The following is a 20,067-nucleotide window of genomic DNA, read 5'->3' on the forward strand; positions in this document are numbered from 1 at the left end:
GAAATAGGCCTTTAAACAGAGGTTTGGAGCGAAATTATCACTTTGACATTTTTTGTCGCCGAAAAGTCGGATTTGCATTGGAAACGACGTAGAACGGCCTAATAAGCTGTTCTAAGTCATTTGCAAACGATTCCGAGCGGTTTGGCCACGGGCTTTAGGCTACGGTATTTATGTTGGGTAACCGCCGCGGTACATGTTTTCGCTCAAATGCTCCCGAAGACAATTTCTCCCGTCGCTCACTCCGGAAATGCCCCCCCCCCCCCTCATTAGCGGGGATGGTTTCTCCCGTCGTCCTTTGCTTCTCGCCCCTACGGGGCTCGCCCAGACAGAGTTCGGCTTCGCTGAACATTGCCGAAAACCGCCGAACACTGTTCGGCTCCGCCGAACACCAAACCCTGTTCGGCTCTCCGAACCCCCCGCTCGTGCCTTCGGCACCGCTTCGGGTTTCGCTCGGAAGCTTGGCACGGGTGATCCCCGCGCCGAGTACTTCGTCACGATCGGAACTTCAGCAGCTATTCAACGACAATACCTTTGCCTACCGCCTGTGTTTCTTTGAAAGTTAGAGGTAATTAGCAAAGGACTACGGGAGAAACCATCCCCGCTAATGAGGGGGGGGGCATTTCCGGAGTGAGCGACGGGCGAAATTGTCTTCGGGAGCATTTGAGTGAAAACATGTACCGCGGCGGTTACCCAACATAAATACCGTAGCCTAAAGCCCGTGCTACATCGTGAACAAATTTTCGTAATAATTTTGACTACAAAACAATGGCTACAAATCGATGCCTCGCAGCGCCCTCCCGCATTCACACGTTACATTGAATAATACACACACACACGCACATCATCGACGTTTTAAGGCCTAAGACAAATCCCTAGAAAACACCTGCTGGCCGCAGCCTTTTTGGGGGCGCCGACCGCTGGATAAAAGGGGCAAAAAGTTTTCGATCTGACAACTTAAGATGAAAACGGAACGGTGTGATTTCGTCGCGCCGCCAAGCTCTGTGCGACCGCATCGAAAGGTATTAGTCAGTGCAGCAGAACGCACAACGTCCAATAAAGGTTTGTGAGATTCATGGAAATAAAAAGTAAATAAGAATATCAATTTTCATAAATAACTAGAGTATTCGTAAATGTTCATACACAAAAGCATCGTGTTTTAGAAAGGTCAGCGGTACGCCAAATCCGGGCCGCCCCAAATCCAAGATGGCGTCGGGACCGATGTTTTGCCCGCCGCGAAGTCATTTTTCGGCGGAGTTTAGTAAGAAACAGACACATTTTTGTTGAAAATACAAGAAATAGATAGTAATTTCTGTGAAATCTGACTGTTTGACGCCATGCACTACGTATTCGTTCTGAAAATTGAGTTTAAACCGAACTGAGTTTGCGGTAAACTATAAGATTACGATAGGCACAACAACATCACAAACATTTGTCTTTACAATGTTTATAGGGGGAACGTTTTATTAAAACACTTCATGGAGGAATCGATGCTATAACATTGCTATTCCATATATTTTTGTCCTTATTTTTGTCCTTCAAAGTCTTGAAAACATTTCCGTGAAATCCGACAGCAAAATGATCCGATATCACCACACGCTTGAAAATTAGGCGGCCGCCATGGGCAAGGACTGTGCTCTGTGCGGTCCCAAGTCGTGGCGGTCGCGTTGGACGGGTGGTCGCCTTGGGCAGGCAGCTTAATGCTTGTGCCTATGGGGAAAATTTTCGGGACCGAGAAAAAGCGGTCGCCATGGCCAGGTGGTCGCGTTGAAAAGGTGGTCGCCTAGGCAGGTTTGACTGTACATGATACTGACAGAATACCAGAAAAAAGAATGGTTTATTGTTCTGCCAGATTGATTTCAATCAACCATTATCGGAAAAATTGTGATTTTATGTTAACCAACGTTATATACTTTATGTTTGGGACCACATGTTAGCAGAGACACCTAGCTGCAGTGTTGCCCTGAGGAAGGTGACAGATAACGGGTTGTTGAAATGTCAACTTGAATTAAAAAAACATGGTTGTGAACAAAGATATCACACTTCAAGTGACTTGTGATGAACTGGGACTGGCTTTTTAGCGAATACTGTAGGCATTCTCTAAAAAGCTGATGCGTGATGAACTCACGTGATCAGAGACGTAGAGTGTGTCTGTGTACGGGTCGTATGCCATCTGTGTCGGGTGGTAGAACCTGGCTGCCCCGCCCCGACCATTCACCAGTCCTTTCTCCTTCGGGGAACCAGCAATAGTTTTTACCTCAGCTGGAAGGGAAATCAGAAACAATGAATTCTGAACTTTCAAGTAAAAAATAATTGTATTCATTTAACACTGGAGTTCAGGGATCTGAATCTCGGGAGCCATGAGACTGTACTACTCGCCTCTTGTGTTTCATTGATAAACAGAAAAAACTGCAACCATATGGAAGACCTACTTCTTCTTCATGGATGAAGTACATTGTACTTTTCAAAGTTAAGCAATTAAGAGCACAAGTCTCACCGTCAGGCATCCTCATCTCCCTGATCACGTGGTTGTCCTAAAAACGTCATAAGATACTTGTCAGTGTTGCCAGAACTACGTGACTGTAACATTTAATTTACATATTTCACAGGCAGAAAAGGAAACAGCCACAGGATGGCTGTAGAAAAAGGGAAAACGTCAACCAACTGGCAGGTACCTTTCATGGAACGTGCCTAACAATGTAATGATTAATAAAATTTGGTAAAAAATGAAAACATCTACTTACAGTATCTGCCACAAACATCCTATTTTGTTTGACATCCAGGTATAAACCTTGTGGGTGGTAAAACCTGGCATCCAGACCTTTTCCATCCTTATAGTCTTCTTCCTCGGAATCTGGGTTACCAGCAAAAGTCTTGACCTCACCTGCAAGTTAATTCCTGTATTATTGGTTATTATTTGATTTTTTATTGCTGCTATGTACTATTACGTAAGGGGTTGAACCCCCCAGGATACGTAGAAAAACGCTGCCAGGCGATGCTGTATTGCTGGTTAAAAATTAAAAGAAAGAAAGAAAGAAAGAGTGTTGAAGTAACTTACAATGCTTTAATTTGCAAAAATACAAACATTAGTAAGAGCATTCGCTAGGGGGCCTAAGAGCTTAGTAACCTACCACTCAAAAATCACAACCATGGCGTGTCCAGAAGTTTCTACGTTTCACTGCAGTACCTTAAAAAGCAGATAGGAGGCCAGGGCTGTCTCCAGCTTTTAATATTTTTCCGTCCCACTCATTGTTTGGGAGCCATTGAATTTTCCTTGTTAAATTCATCATTTTAAGCTTACGAAGATACATTTTTATCAATTTCATGTCATAAAGTTCAGATTTTGGGACGGACAAGGTAAACAAAATTTTCGTCCCAACAAGCAAATTTCCGTCCTAGGACGGAGGGACGGGTCCTGGAGACAGCCCTGTAGGAGGCCCATTGTTGAACATGACCATTTTCCCAACCCCTACCCTCCTAGCAAACAAGTTTGATTTAATAAGTTAAATCTTCATAAGTTGCCCTGCAACTGTCCTACCTGTTTTGATGCTGACTTGTCTGATCACATTGTTTGCCTGAAACAAAAAATAAAATGAGATGCATTATAAGAAACAAATGTACATGTAAGTGCAAAGCAATACATTACATTGTGTACTTCACGAAAGTCGCCCCTACGGCACCAACTTTCTACATTGACGGCGAACCACTGAATGAAGTTAAAGTCGTTAAAATGGATTATTTGTGCAGGCATGCAGACCTTGGCTGGTATACACAAGTTGACCACGTCTTGAAGTCAAGTAATAGAAAACTTTTCCTGCTCCGTCAGCTACACCGCCTCGACTTTTCTCAAGAAGATCTGCTCACTTGTTATAAGACCATGGTTAGACCAGCTTGCGAGTACGCCGTCCTTGCTTGGCATCCGGGTTAGGAAACAACAGGATCGAAACCATACAGAAAAGGGCTTGCCGGACAATACTTGGACCCGCATATTCATCCTACAATGAGGCATGCAAAGTTCTCAATGTACCTACTTTAGATAGCCGACGCCGCCAGCTGTGCTTTAACTTTGCTAAATGCCTGCTACATTGAGAGACTTTTAGAGACTGGCTACCTCCATACCGCAGTGAGATCAGTGGTAGAACAACACGTTCATCACAACTGCTTGACACTCTCAAAACCCGAACGGACAGATACAAAAGAAGCCCCATCTCATATATGATCAACCTTATAAATGAACTGTCAACAACTGTAGACATCAGACCTCTTGTCGTTTTTTAAGTTCTATGCGCCATGAGATTAATGTGTTAATGTGGCTTTTAACAAATTAATGTAGGATTCATGCTTTATGTATCGATATCTTACTACTACTAATAATATTACTGTCGGTATTGAATGACATGTGCAATCATGATGATGCTTTTGAAGATAACGATTCAATTTGTAGACGAATAGATAAAATGAATCATACAATCATATGGCAATTGTGATTTTAGAACAACTGACTGTAACCTCTCTCTATGCAATGTATATCACTGTAACCTCCAGCGCAATTCAGGTAACCAATGGTTACCTGCGAGGCTGTTTGTTTGTTTTACTGTAAATATTTATTAATAAACCATAGATAAAGTCAAAATTTAAGCTTAGCACTTCAGGATGCAACAATAACAAGTGATATCCAACCCAGGTGGCATGGTGGCTTTGTGGTTAGGGTACTGGAGGTACTCAGTTTGAATCCCAGACATACAACTCCTGATGCTGTGCCCAAATGGGAAAGGCATTAAAATCCTCTTGACTTCATTTTGATGTAAATGAGTAACTGCTAAATATTTGGTTTAGTAGCTCTCAGATGATCCCGTGTTTGAGAAAAGAGCAGGGGTCCTTCCTGGTGTGAGTGGATTAAATAAATCTGTCTGGCCACAGCTTGTGCTCTTCAGCACAAACTTGGTGAGTTGGGCCATGAGTTAGTTTATCGGGTATGCAATACAAACAAATATGCAATAAATATACAATTTCCAAACACACAAGTGTTGAAGAGGTACTTACACTGTCACAGACATACAACATGGCCTTGTCCTCATCAACAACCATACCTGAGAAGAACAGGGAAAAAGTGTAATGAATTTGACACAAGATCAACCATCCGCTCTATGTAACATACTCAGTTATATCTTACACTTGGAGGCCTCCCTAAACGCCATCAAATATTTCATCAGAATCCACCTAAATGTGCCGACTGAGAGTCTTCAGGCAGACGCACTCCTATGTCAATTAGAATCTAAGATAGATCAGGTAGTAAATGTTGGGCATCTGGCCATGGTGTGCGAATAGCTTTAGAGGAATGCGGTTAATGCTTTTGTTTGGCAGTCTCCCCATTCAATTGCCTCAAAAGTGCTTCCTGAATCATTTCCTCTATTCAACAGCATTTAAAGGACATTTACTTCCAGACATTCCTACGCGAAATTCATAATGACAACAAAAGTAATCACGAAAAGAACAAACTGCGCTCATATAGACTATCTAAATACACTTACAATGAAGAAAAATACCTCAAAATCCCAAACGAACGACAGAGAACCACCATCACCAAACTACGAATCAGCTGTCATAAACTGCGTATCGAATCAGGAAGGCACAACCGCACACCTCTAGAGCAAAGAATTTGTCAATTTTGTAACTTGAATATGGTAGAAGATGAAGTCCACTTTATAGTAGATTGCAGTTTATATACATGTAGCAACGATAGAAATGTTTTGTTTGATGATTATATCATGGGAACGTTTACACACTTTCTATTTATGTCTAATATTGAGAAATTCATTTTTATCATGCGTACCATACAATATTAAACAAGTCCATCTCAACTTATATTTTTAACATCACAAAGAGACGAGAAGAAGCCGAACCTATGAATTAGTGTAGTTTCAGAACTATTTCTAGATTAGTATTAGAAATCCTGTGTGTCATTATGTGAACATTACCATGTATTCAGTACCTAATGCCTGTACTTAGCCTGTGATAGGGCATGAACGTACAATAAAGGTTATTATTATAAATGCATTTAAAGACACTAACAGATGCCATCACAAATCACACCTACCAGCTGTATGGTGGAAGTGAGCATCTTTCCCGAAGCCATCCTGGTACCCCTGGGCTGAACCAGCTATGGTTGTTACCCAACCTGAAATACAAGCACAGAACCAGGTATTAAAAACTTTGGGTCATTTGTGGGGCAGCGCAGAGTTTTACATGAATTCCTCCAGTTCTCTTCATCTTTTCCAAGAATGACAGAGAGTAGGATCACTCCTCCTCTGATATATTTACCTTTATCTATATCTAGTGCAGGTGTTCTAACTTAATCAGCCAATAAGCATTAAGGGTCACAGGCATATAGGTAACTAAAAGGCGTTTGGCCCAGAACCAAGAGGTCTTGGGTTCAAATCCACTAACATGCCCTGATGTTGTGCCCTTGGGAAAGGCATTTTTCACTAATTACACTCACTTTACTCAGGTGAAAATGAGTACCTTAAGCTTTGGTTAGGGACGTTCCTTGGATATTACGTTAAATGGAGGTCCCGTGTTTGAGGAGAGCCACACCTCGTGCTGGTAAAAGAACCTTCCCAGTGTGAGCGGATCAAATAAATCTGTCTAGACATGCAGCTTGTACTCTTCAGTACAAACCTGGTGTGTTATGCATGGTATGCAATAAATATAAAAAAACAAGGGTCTCAGGTTATTGGTTAGGCTGTCCTGATCTAGTTCTAGTCTACTAGTAGTTCACTATGCATTGAAGTATTGGCTAGGTCAAGTTCCTTGTCAATGTTTTGCAGCCTGGTCACATGACAATGCAAGGTCAGTAGGTGGCACTTTTTACAGTTATGACAACATTACGTTACAATATCATGGTATTATTACTAATATTAGCGCCGTATTTTGAAAGATGATGTACATGTACCAAGTACATTATTTGTCATTTCCCTGTACAGTAAATTGAATGAAACCCAAAATTGCTTTCCAATAATCTGAGGGATACAGAATAGATACTGCACAATCATTGCACCATATTCCACATGATCTTTCAATGCAGACTTAGTTGACCTCCATGGACATCTGTGTTTTCAATTATATTTAGAATCAAACAGTCAAACATGACTTCAAGTTTTTTTAATCCAGACTAACCTCAGGGTGTATCTTCAAATTTGAAATACAATGTACTCACTGTCAGAGAGAGATATTCTCCTGATTCTGTCATTGCTGTGAGGTGTATCTGGGCAGCCCTGAAAAAAAACCAGTCATCTATGGTTGGAAATTAAGTCTGTGCAATATAGAATCTCACCGTTCTCATGGAGATTGTGGACATAGACCCCAAATTACAACAAACAGACATGAACCATATAATATGGCTTTCACAGATTTATGTGTTTTGTGCCAGTTGTCTGTGTATAATCATATACTTTATAGATTGATGAGAACTTTAATAATGTCCTCTGTGTCTTTGTTATATTTTGTCTGACCCACATCTACTCCATAATGAACTCAAGGAAAAACATCCTGCAGACTGATCTGACTGACATGGAGGTTCAAATAAACAAACTCACAGGACTCAAATAAAAATAATTGATGGCAACTGTGCACAATATCACTAAGGAACAAACAAAGACAACAGAATAGCTCGCTTGTATTGGTCCAGGAATCAGGAATAGGAGCCTAGTCTAGATGAGTCTTGTTGCCTTAATTATTAAAAATCGTTGTATTTTATAGACTGAAGTATATCACATATCAGCAGGTTTGCAGGGACACCTAGCTGTAGTGTGAAATAGTACCAGTCATTATTGGCTTGAGGAAGGTGCCAGATAGTCATCAAAACCTTGACTTGTATAAAACACTTACTTAGTAGTTGTGCATTTTGCCATATGGAATACAACACGGTGTATTCCTCTTCTGTATCGCAAGGTACCGGCCCGACTGCGGGTTCGGCAGGTGGGCGATGTGGGAGGGCCGGGACCAAGTATAGATTGAAGTATACAAGTATAGAAGTATACAAGTATAGAAGTATACATTAGTCAAGTATAGAAGCCCATGTAATACGGAAAATTATCACACGATGCGGAACACCCGTATCGAAGGTTTTCGCGGCCCAGGTATGACAAGTGACTTCTAAGTCATCAACCTGATGAAACTATTCATGGATATCAATTCAATTGTTACATACACAGTCAGCCACATAGATGGAGTTATCCGACTTGTCGAAGACCAGTCCCCACGGGTAGTTGAAGCGAGCGTCCAGGAAGAACCCATCCATGGAGGCCGCGGCATCCACACAGTCATTCTTGTCTCCCTCGTGAGGCTTCCCTCCCCCGGCTATAATGGACACTTCCCCTGCAGGACAGACAGCGGTTTAATTAGGGCAGTGCCCATGCATCTCCATCCAAATCGAGTTCTTTCTCGACTGGCCCAAAAAAAAGGATGGAAACAAATCTGTTGGACTGATTATAAAATGAACATTTACTATAACTGTTATGTGATTGGTTAGAGATTGGCTCAATTCTGTTGTTTGGCATAAAGGTTCATTTTGAGGTTAGCACTAGTTACTGTGAACTAAAAATTGCTAAACTATCATTTCAATATCCAATTTGAGCATAATTTGTAATGCTAACCTCAAGTAATACTCCTGTTATTCAGGAGTCCTGTACGTCTACTGAAATCAGGACCTGGACCTGATCCTCTAGACTTGGAAACATGTTCGGTATACTACAATTCTTTGAATTTTTGCCGTGTTTTTATGTTGGCAGTTTTCACAAGTTGCTACACTGCGAAATTAGATCCAGTGTTTCCAGTAAATACAGTACGTGACTATAGTGCTACTGTAACCTTAGAACAACAGCAAACACCCCATCTTCCTTCTACCGTGAAATTAAATCACTGCAAACTTCAAGGCATGTACGGTTAAAATTGGCTCACGGTTCATTTTGAATGCCAAATTTACAACAGTGCTTAAAATAAGAGCAACATAGTGTCTGATTCCTGTATAACACTTATTTGTTCATGATCTAACCTTACCTGGAGTTAAGCCGTGTGTCAGGGCTGCCAGTCCAGCTAACATCAGGACAACACTGGAGGGATCCATCTGTGCATGTTGATGGAGAATATAGAACAGTTCATGGATGTTACAGGTATTACAGATTTCCAATTGCTATTGGCAGGATGTTCCTGTCAATAGTTTCCTGTCAGTTAAGTTACACTTTGTAACAGGGAATGCAGGTATTAGAATGAATCATAATACCCTCTTCCATGTATGATGTAATGTGGCTCATTAGTAGCGTGTATGCCTGTAGGACACCTAAACTCTAGTATCAGTAGGGACAGGTCTTTTTTCTCATCCATTCAATAGTAGCCTTTCAATAGTTAATAAGTCTTGCTCAGGAATATTACTGTCAAGGTACTAGTAGACTTTTAAGATCATGCTCAGTGTTATATAAGAAGTTATACAGCTAACAGGATCATGGACACCCTGTGAATAGCGTCAATTTGGACCGCTAAGGACAACTCTGGGAGCCAGCATTCGGAGTGCGAACCGAGCACACTTTAATGGTGACCAAAATCAAGGAATACAATATGGCCGACAAGATGGCCGCCACGCAACACGAGGTGACCTATAGCGTCAGGGGTCATGACCTAGGTCAACCTATAATAACAATATCTATATATTGGCGTGATCTACTTTCTTCTTCAACTGTAAAGAGAAAGCTTACTTCTTTTGTAACGAGAACGTTTCTGTGACTGCGAGAAAGTAACTAGTGCTATAGTTATACAGAGAAATGTTTTTCTGCCGTCTACTTTTTCTATGTTTCTCTTTGAACGAATAACTGTCAACTGGAAACGTTCTAAATCTAACACATGTGTGACCTTATAGAAGAATGGAAATAATGTTTCTAACCACGAATGTAACTTGTCCTGCCTTCTAATTTAACAAAGTGACTAAGTCTACTACTTGGAGTTACTTGTCCTGTCTTCCATTTTAACAGAGTGACTTAGGTTTACTACTTAGTACTTGGAATTACTTGTCATGCCTTGTAATTTAACGGAGTGATCTACTACCTGGAGTTGTCATGTCTTCTAATTTAACAGAGTAATTTAAATCTACTACTTGACAGAATACTTACTGCATATTAAATCAACATCATATGATCATGTAAAATAAATATCAGAGTTCTGTAAGTGTTTCATATTGGGTCATAAAGGCACAGAATAAATTTACTACTTGCAGAAAATCTCCCTGTATTCGAATACAATGTTATATGGCTATGTGAAATAACTATCAGAGTTCTGTAAATGTTCGATGTTGGGGTTATGAAAGTTCAAAGTCTTTGAGGTAAGATGGTTGTTGAGTAAGCCGGCCTGACCGCCGCGGTGATGAGGGGGGGTCTGGCAGAGTTCGTTCTGGTACGGCAGGAGGGGTGGCTGGAAACTCTGATGGTGCCGGGAAGTTCTGCTGCAGGTTCTGCTCTGGTACTGCGGGTGGAGTGACAGGAATGCCTGTTGGTGCCGGGATGTTCTGGTGATGGTTTTGTTCTGGTACTGCAGGTGGAGTGGCAGGAATGTCTGGAGGTACCACAAAGTTCTCATGTTCATCGCTGACTGCGTCATCTTCATCGGAATCAGTCTCACTGTATGTTGGATGGCGGTGTTGGGGTGAGACCTGGCTGGGGAATAAGTAACATTCTGCAGGGCGAACTTTGTAGGTCCGAGATCTCAGTTGGCGGCCGATGAATTTGGAAATGTGCACAAAGTCTCTATTCACAGCGGTAACTATGTATCTGTTGCGGGCCTGGAACTTATCTCTGTCGGCATGGAGGTAGACCAAGTCACCAACAGTGATAAGGGGGGCGGGCCTGACCTGTCTCGTGGATGCTTTCGATTTGGAACTAGGCGTGTGATTGTCCAATCGACGTTGGTTCTGTTTGGCTAGGAGAGATTTGTCAGATAATGGGATTTGTTCTCCATTGAACTGATCTCTTTGGAAAAGGTATTCACGAGACGATAGGCCATTTGAACGAACTTTAGCATTAACACGTGCTGTTATTACAGCAAGTTGAGCAGGAGATACTGGTTGGCCAAGGGGGTCTACTTTGCAGAGTTCTTCTCTCATCTCCTCGATCGCCCGTTCTGCAACTGGGTTTTTGTTGATGTTTTTGAACTCCCCTATTTCGATTTGAAGGTGGTTTTCGGCTAGCCAGGTATCCTGGGTCAGGGCCTGGAATCCAGGTGCTGGATCGCAGCGGATGACTGCAGGAGGACCGTCCAGAGGGCAGAGGGGTGCACATAAGGTAATAAGTCCATCACGGAGAGCGGTTGAAGTTTCGTCAGGGACGATCTGGGTGGACGTATAAGAGGTACTGCACTCTCTGACGACAAGGATATTCTGCCGCGCTCGTTTCATGACATCTGCTGCGAAGGTAGCTAGGATGGTCTGGGGAGGAGGCTGAGTCGTGAAGGTAGGAGGAACAGGGATGTGGCATTTGAGAGCAGCACATTGATCGCAAGCTGCTGTGACCTTCTGGATAACAGTATCCATGCCCAGGGCATAGAAGTATCGAGACATAACCGCCTTGAGCTGGTGTTGAGAAGGATGTCCTAGCTTGAGATGTATAGCTGTGGTAAGGCCGTGCACTACGTTACGGGGGACTATAATCCTGTCTCTTGTCATACCAAACATGTCTCTATTGGGAACAACCAAGAGGCCGTCAGTGGTAATGGTGGCCTTTGCCAGGTACGATTTGATGTCCCGGATGTGCGTTTCTTTTTTAGATGGACGTGTGCCTTGCTTAAGGTGGGCGAAGACACGACGTAGGGAGGGACAAGAGCTCTGGATAGTACTCCAGGCACTGCGGCTGGTGTAGATTGGGTTATTGAGCTCTGTGTCAGGGCTGACAGTAGCTGTGTTAACTACCGGTTCTTCGCTCAGAGCATGTACAAAGGAACATATTTGGCAATGGCTGTCAGCACAATCCAAGGGGTGTCTGCTTGCAAAATCAGTGGAAAGGTTGTATTTACCACTGATGTGTTTGACGGTGATGGGAAACTGGCTGACTGCTGCCAAGAAGGTAGATACTCTTGGGCTGTACGAGAATTCACCACGTCGTAGCTTCTCAACTGCCTCGACGCATGGTTTGGAATCAGTAAGGATGAATGCAGGCATAGTGGTTTGAATGAGGTAAGGCTTGAAATGTTTCAGGGCGGAGGTTATTGCAAGGGCTTCCAGTTCACAGGGTAACCACTGACGTTGGTACTTTTTGAGTTTGCAACTGAAGAATCCAGCTACCCTAGTGTTGTTGTCTCTGCGAATAAACAGCGTAGCCCCTATCCCTGTGGGTCTGACCGCTGCGTCGGTGACAAGCCAAAGTTCATCATCTGGTCTGGGAAGGACAACAGCTTGATGTGACTTAAGGCCCTGCTGAGCCTTGCGGAACACTGACAGCTGGTCATCTGTCCACTGGATCATGTCGCTAGAGGAACGACCTGCTACCATATCATCCAATGGACCCAGCAAGACTGTCGTGCCTGGGATGACACGGGACAGGGCTTTGTAGGATCCAATGAACGATCTCAGGGCAGTCACAGATGGAGGTGGAGGGGTTGTAGACAAAGTACACAAGGTGTGGTGTGAGGCTGATATCTTGCCCTGGTCCCAGTGCCAACCAAGTATTGTTGTTTTGGCTGGGCAGATGATTGTCTTGGATGGAGACAGTCGCAGGTCACAGTTCTGTAATGCTGTCAGGACAGCACTCCAGTTGGTAAGCAGCTCTTCATAGGTGTTTCCACCGCAGTACAGGTCATCTGCTATCTTTGCAACCATTCCACGCATCAATAAATCCCCCAAAGTGCGTGACATGAGTTCCTCCAATGCTGTTTCACTACCAGGCATGCCCATGGCACTGCGACAGTAAACTCTGATTCCTTTGAATGGAGTGACAATACCGCAATACTTGCGTGAGGATGGGTGTAAGGGGATCTGGTGATAGGCGGAGGTCAAGTCAGATACTATAAGGTACTTCCAGCATGCAATTTGGCGCATGACCTGATTGACATTTGGGAGTAACGACGGCTGGGGCTTACAGTATTTGGCGACATCAGTGAATGCAGTGACCAATCGGTGACCACCTTTTGGTTTATTGACCAAGAATGAGGGGTTGAGGTATTCTACCACTGTGTCAGCAGACTCCGGCGTAGAAATCACCCCATGTGTCTCAAGCTCATCCAGCTTCTGCTGTAGTTCTACCAAGCGGTTTCTTCCATAGAGTGGGAGACGTCCTTTTCGCTGTGGGGGTTGTGCGGGACCCATGTTAACGACTGCATGGATGGGGCCGACTGCTCCATTGTAGCCTGGAAAGTCTGTATTGAAAACGTTGTCAAAGTCTTGAAGCATGGACGACATACGGTATCGTTGTGTGGAATTCAGGATATTGTCCGGGTCTAACTGGACTGAGTCAGAAAAGGGCTGGGGCTCTGGGATGTGAGCAGGCAGTGTGTCTTGTGTGGGTAACTCATTGTCGGGTAGAATGTCTTCAACTGGGACTACTGGGGTTGCATCAAACAGGTGCATGTTCTTGGTCACGTTAACTGGTGCACAGGAAACGTTGGGTACTCTAATGTAGCCAGCTATGTTCCGGTAAGTTCCCTGCCGGAATGCCTTCAAGTGTTCACAAGACAGAGAGTCCTGTCGTGGTTCCAGAGCAACATCTGGGTAAGTATCTAGCCCATCTGGTAGTTGGAGCTCCAAGTAGTCATTAGGCCATAGCGTAGTCGTTTTATCTTGCATGCGGAGCAAATTGTTGGTGATGCGGTGTATACGTGGCCGGGGTGGTTTTGATGATGAAGAATAGTCGGTGGCAGAGCCGTCAGCAAGATGTATCTGGCGTGTCTTGAAGTTGATGGTGAAATCGTTAGCTTCAAGGAAGGGACTCCCTGCTATGATGGGAGATGCTAAGTCTGAGACCACAAGAGCATCAAACCGAAGTGGGGCTTTTCTTCTGTAGAACGTGGTTCTGCACTCACCCAGGACACCGGCCATTCGCCCCCCATCTGCTTGACTTGGAGTTTGCGAGGTGTTGGGATGTATGCGTAGACCCAGACGCTTTGCCTCATCTGCCCTGATCATGCTTGACTCTGCTCCAGAGTCTAGTAGAATGTTGACTGGCTGCCCATTGTGGAAGACTTCCAAATGTGGGGAGGCACGAACAGTGACCCTTGACATGAGAGCGGGCTGGTCATCGACAAAGGTTGATGTTTCAGTACGAAGGACGCTAGCTATAGGCTCTTCATCATCAGAAGGATCGATATCACTGTAGTCTTCCACCTCAACAGCTCTTGTTCGTACCATGTATTTCTTGTCCTGCTCAGGTAAGTATGGACAAACACTGAGGAAATGATCATACACTGACCTGCCTGCTTGCTTGCAAAGTGGGCATGCCCTGTTGTGACTCTGTGGTTTGGGGCGTCGGCTACGTCCTTGTGGAGCTCTTGGGGATTGTTTACGGGTCTGTTCAATACGGAGCGATCTTACATTCTCATCGTCCTGTAGCTCTGCTAACAAGGTTTCTACAGACAGGGATATTTCTGGTTTAATGGATGATAGGGTCTTATTCCTCAGCTCAGCACCATATCGCTGTTTGACTTTGGCAGGAAGTCCTGGGTGCAACATTTGGAGCCACAGTAACACAACCATGTTCTCTAGCGAAGGACTAACCTCCTCGTCAGAGGTTACTAGCTCCCCATGGTGGGTTATGCCGCCCGCCGTTGTTAACAGGTTGTCCTCGACTGCCGCGGTTAGGCGCTGATACAAGTCCTCCGGGCGCTCATTTGGCTCTAAACAGATCTTGGCAATATCCAGAAAATACCCCCCGGTCGACTGAAATCCGAAATGGAGCCGGATTGCTTGCCAGATATCGGTAAGGGAAGTACTTGCCTTGACTATTCGGTTTCGGCTGATAACCGGACAGAAGTTAGCGACCTGGCCTAGCATCAGCTCCAAACTTGCCGCCTTCTGCGCCGCCGTTCGCCGTTGCGCCTCTGGTACGGCTTCTCCATCGTTGGTGTATCCCCGGTGCTCGACTCCCGCTGTACGTTTCTGCCATGTGACGCCGTCAGCCAAGAATGGAGTGAAGCTTGGGTCCAGAGATAGCACGTAGATTTGGTTGGCCCGCCAATTTTCGAACGAGTTGATTGTTTCCTTTTTCGTCAAGCACCACTGCTTTGGTGCCCGGTTCGCTGTTGCCATCCCGGCTGTTTAAGGGCGTTTTCCAACTTCTTAGGGTAGACAGCGTTGAGACGAAATCCTGCCGATGCCACCACGTCAATTTGGACCGCTAAGGACAACTCTGGGAGCCAGCATTCGGAGTGCGAACCGAGCACACTTTAATGGTGACCAAAATCAAGGAATACAATATGGCCGACAAGATGGCCGCCACGCAACACGAGGTGACCTATAGCGTCAGGGGTCATGACCTAGGTCAACCTATAATAACAATATCTATATATTGGCGTAGTACAAAAATATTCTTGTTGACAGGAACATCCTGTCGATAGTGTAAAAGAAATTGTTATATCCTGTCAATAGCCTTGGCCAATGTAACATTTGATACCTTGACAGCCATTTCCACATGGAAGTGGCTACTGGCAGGATGATCCTGTCAGCAGTAGAAAAAATTGCACTGCTGACAGGACGACCCTGTAAGCAGTGGAAAAGTCTTTCAGGATCATCCTGTCAGCAGTGCAATATTTTCTACTGCTGACACGTACAGGATCGACCTGTCAGCAGTGCAATTTGTTCTACTGCTGACAGGATCATCCTGTCAGTAGTGCAGATTTTTCCACTGCTGACAGGATTTTTCCTGTCAGCAACGGAAATGTTCTAATTCTGACAGGATCATTTTGAAAATCTAAATTTCCTGATAAAAAGCAAGTGTTTGCCCGCTATTCCTCCATATGTTAGAAACGTACAACTACAAATGACTCATACTACTTAGATCAAAATCACACGTGTCTGTGAATTTATGGGATTTATTACCTTCGCCGAGAAGGTTATGCATAGGGTAGCGTTTGTATGTATGTATGTATGTGTGTATGTAATGTACAGGATAACTCGAGAAGGCTTGGATGGATTGTTTTGATATTTGGTAGGTGGGTAGGTCTTGATGAGACTTGAAAATGATTAGATTTTGGGTCCCCTAGCGGCTTGTTACGGTACTGCAGCGGAACTTCCTGTTTTGATATCTCGTGTTCTGGACATGCTATGGAACTGATTCTTGAGTGGTAGATAGCTCTTTGGACAGAGAGTAAGTGGTATGGGTTTGGGCCCCCTAGCGGCTTTTTTGGAACTGCAGGAGCAGGTTTTTGCATCTGACTTCGAAAGGGAATAACTCAAGAAGGGCTTGATGGATGGCAATGATTTTTGGTAAGTAGATAGCTTGAGTGATGATGTACATGATTAGATACTTTTTATGCAAATCAGTATCTAATTTGCATAATTAATGATAAAAGTTTATACATCCGCCAAATTCCATGATAGGACTCTGAAACATGTGACATATGTAACTGAGGAAGAGAGGAATATCAATTGATATGAACTATGCAAATGAAGACCTTATTTGCATAATTAATGAGACAATACTATAAGTCAAGATGGCCTTGATGGATGGTCATGATTTTTGGTATGTAGATAGCTTGTGTGATGCTTAGAATGATTGGACAATAATTATGCAAATCAGATGCTATTTTGCATAATTAATGAGGCAACTTTAAAAAAATCTGCTTTGTGCCATGATATGACTATTCAAATTGTAACTGAGGAAGAGAGGAATGTTGAACATAGAAAATATGCAAATGTGGGCCTAATTTGCATACTTAAATGAGAAACTACTATAATTCCATACTGGTAAATGACGGAAATTTCATGCATTTAATACTTTTTTTGTGGCATCGGGAAGTTATGTGAATGTGAACATCGTTGAATCAAATTATGCTAATAAGGGCCTCATTTGCATAATTGATGATCAATATTAGCATAACCTTCTTAAGCTCATACTTTGTTAAGCTCATACTTTGGACATGTCATATTTTAAAACAATCAACTGGTCTGACTTATAATTGATGCGAAACACTCCTAATACGTCAGTCACAATTGTTAAAATCATTTGGTGAAGGTATGAGGTCGTGGAACTCTAGTTGAACATGGAAAAGATTCAGTAATCTTCCAGTGGGAGGGGGGTGGGTACTTTGTAAAGTCCTTTTTTCAAGACTCGGTTCAAACGACTAGCATACAAGGTGAGTCCGAGTTGTGACAACGAACGGCTGTTCGTCAAGTAACCTGGCATCCAGTCTACCGTGGATTGGCCAGGCTCTTTAGGGGCTGAAGGGACTTTCCTCCGCAGTGATAATCTTTAGCGCCCGGTAGGAGTTTTACACGGGATCGTTGTGGCAGCTAGTACCGCGGCAAACTACTACCGGGTGCCAAAGATAATTCTATTACGCCCAGCCTAACGACAATCTATAGTATTCTAGACTGAATTCCAGGTTAGGTAGGCCTCAGAGTTGGAGTTATCTGGACATGTACTCGATGTAACGTTCGAACGCGTTGAACGTTAACGCATGTTGAAATTTGGCGGTTAACAGGACATTAGAGACAAACTACCACTATAATCGTCCTAAATACGTCCCACGCATCAGTTTACGCCCAGATGAACACTGCTAAAATTGTAAAACATCCAGTGAAACACCAATATCCATTGGTACAGTAGCATATGCCAACAATTTAAAATAAAAGGAAAATCCTGTCAGCAGTAGAAAAATTTGCACTGCTGTCAGGATCACCCTGTTTTATACTGTTATAATGTTTTATACTGCTGACAGGATGATCCTGTCAGCAATGCAGATTTTTCCACTGCTGACAGGATCGTCCTGTCAGTAGTGCAATGTTTTCTACTGCTGACAGGATGATCCTGTCAGCAGTGCAAAATTTCTACTGCTGACAGGATGATCCTGCCAATAGCCTTAGGCTTTTCACATACTAATAACCACAAAGTTATTATAAACTTCATAAACTGATAAGCAATTACTACATAAACTTATACACAAAGAGTTGAGTAGAGTATTAAGGGAGCACACCCCAGTTTATTTGGGGTTTCAATTGGAGGCTGCGCACCCTCGAGTCTAGGTACTGTCTCGTCCAGGGAAGTATTCCGAAGTAAATCAACTGTGTATGGGATGAAAGCCTATCCCTTCCGCTACAAGACCAGCTGAGTTCTGTTTCTTCAACCTCTCTAATTTTGGTAAATCAGGAGACAAAAACATAATTTTCACGTCAAAAATGATGGTCAAATTTTGGCACTTTGGACTATTATATATGCTTCTGACCGCTCTGCTCATTCCAATAATAATCTGCTCACTGTAACAGTAGTCTAGCTATAATGAGTGCAATAGAGTTAATAGACTGACTGTAGAGTACTAGTAGAGTAGTGTAGAGGACAACACTGTAACTGTAGAGTAGAGTCAGAGTAGAGTATGATGATGATGAGAGTAGAGAGTAGTGCAGAGTTTAGTGTATAGTCTATAGAGTAGAGTAATGAGTAGAGTAGAGTAGAGTAGAGTAGAGTAGAGTAGAGTTAAGAGTAGAGTTAAGAGTAGAGTAGAGTAGAGTAGAGTAGAGTAGAATAGAGTAGAGTGGAGTAGAGTAGAGTAGAGTAGAGTAGAGTAGAGTAGAGTAGAGTAGAGTAGAGTAGAGTAGAGTAGAGTAGAGTAGAGTTAAGATTAGAGTAGAGTAGAGTAGAGTAGAGTAGAGTAGAGTATACAGAGTAGAGTAGAGTTAAGAGTAGAACTTGCAGTCTGAACTACATGCCCTACATGTACCACACTCGCTGCTGCCTCAAGACTCGGAGAGAACTTCACTTGAACTTGATCCTCTTCAACTTGTTCCACTGACCGTCAAGTCCAAGTGTGGCATGCTGGATTTCCGTCACCCATCCAGGAAACGAAGGTAAAAACCGCACCGTGCAGAAACCCGGAAGTGACAATGATATTTCCCCAGGCAAAATTCTGCTGGGGTGCCGTAAATCGGAACGTTTTCAATTTTACGACTTTTCGTGCGGGCCCACGTGAGTTGTTGGAAAGAAGTCATGGCTGTTGACAGGATCACCTGTTATAGTGGGGAAAATTCTGTTACTGACAGGATGATCCTGTCAATAGTTAATACAGTATACACTGTTGACAGGGTGATCCTGCCTTCTATATCATATAAATGATTCATCTGAATTACAGCCAATAGGTAAACCATCTGAACTCAAGTACTAGTGATAGGCTTTTGGTCTCATCAAGGACATTTAATTATAGGTCTCATTCATTAATCTCAAAGCAGATCTTTGCTAGAAGACCGTATCCAACTGGCAGAGGAACCTTGTATGGCAACCTTAGGTTGGATACGGTCTTCTAGCAACCATTAGATCCTTAGGTTGAATACGGTCTTCTAGCAACCATTAGATCCTTAGGTTGAATACGGTCTTCTAGCAACCATTAGATCCTTAGGTTGAATACGGTCTTCTAGCAACCATTAGATCCTTAGGTTGAATACGGTCTTCTAGCAACCATTAGATCTGCTTGGAGATTATCATTCATGTGTAACTTCTAAAATGACCCGTAACCCAAAAATAAACGGCTGCATGAACGTGTGTTTATTTCAGTGGGAAATTCCCTTTTCGCCAGCCCAACTGATCTCAAGTGTCAGACTGATGAAAGCCTGTGTGTAACAGTGACTCGTAAATTAGCAGGTTAAGTTCCGCGCGCGAGGGCGGATGGCCAGTCCTGCATTGTGAAGATTGTGAGTGGTGCGGTCGTGCGTTAACAGCTGAAAAGTGGCTCTTATGGGGTGTAGCTAAGGGCAGTTTGTAATTGTCATAAACAGGAGTTGGGTGCTTTCAGGTAGTTGGTAATTTTATGATATTGGGTGAATGTGCTCCACATATATTGAATGACCTTGGTGCGTATCCTATATATATATAATATATCTGCACGGCGCATTGTCAC

At 43.4% G+C, this 20,067-nt stretch overlaps 1 protein-coding gene across 6 annotated transcripts in view; it reads right to left on the reverse strand.

Moving 5' to 3' along the window:
* Positions 1-19,103, reverse strand: part of LOC136438180 (uncharacterized) — a 35,219-nt gene extending 16,116 nt beyond the window's left edge. The window contains exons 1-10 of one of the 6 annotated variants that reach the window (XM_066432918.1): positions 18,971-19,103; positions 9,055-9,121; positions 8,207-8,373; positions 7,214-7,271; positions 6,095-6,175; positions 5,041-5,087; positions 3,536-3,572; positions 2,742-2,881; positions 2,495-2,531; positions 2,126-2,259 (exon numbers count right to left, since the gene is read on the reverse strand). In XM_066432918.1, coding sequence (XP_066289015.1) covers positions 2,126-2,259; positions 2,495-2,531; positions 2,742-2,881; positions 3,536-3,572; positions 5,041-5,087; positions 6,095-6,175; positions 7,214-7,271; positions 8,207-8,373; positions 9,055-9,121; positions 18,971-18,991 — 789 coding nt within the window. In that variant the 5' untranslated portion in view covers positions 18,992-19,103. Of the gene's footprint in view, positions 1-2,125; positions 2,260-2,494; positions 2,532-2,741; positions 2,882-3,535; positions 3,573-5,040; positions 5,088-6,094; positions 6,176-7,213; positions 7,272-8,206; positions 8,374-9,054; positions 9,127-18,193; positions 18,845-18,891 lie in introns of those variants that run through there. The other 5 variants (XM_066432922.1, XM_066432921.1, XM_066432919.1 and 2 more) reach the window with 5 other exon arrangements.
* Positions 19,104-20,067: the final 964 nt, after the last annotated feature.

This window comes from Branchiostoma lanceolatum, chromosome 7, assembly GCF_035083965.1.
Source record: "Branchiostoma lanceolatum isolate klBraLanc5 chromosome 7, klBraLanc5.hap2, whole genome shotgun sequence".
In the NCBI taxonomy this organism is placed as follows: domain Eukaryota; kingdom Metazoa; phylum Chordata; class Leptocardii; order Amphioxiformes; family Branchiostomatidae; genus Branchiostoma; species Branchiostoma lanceolatum.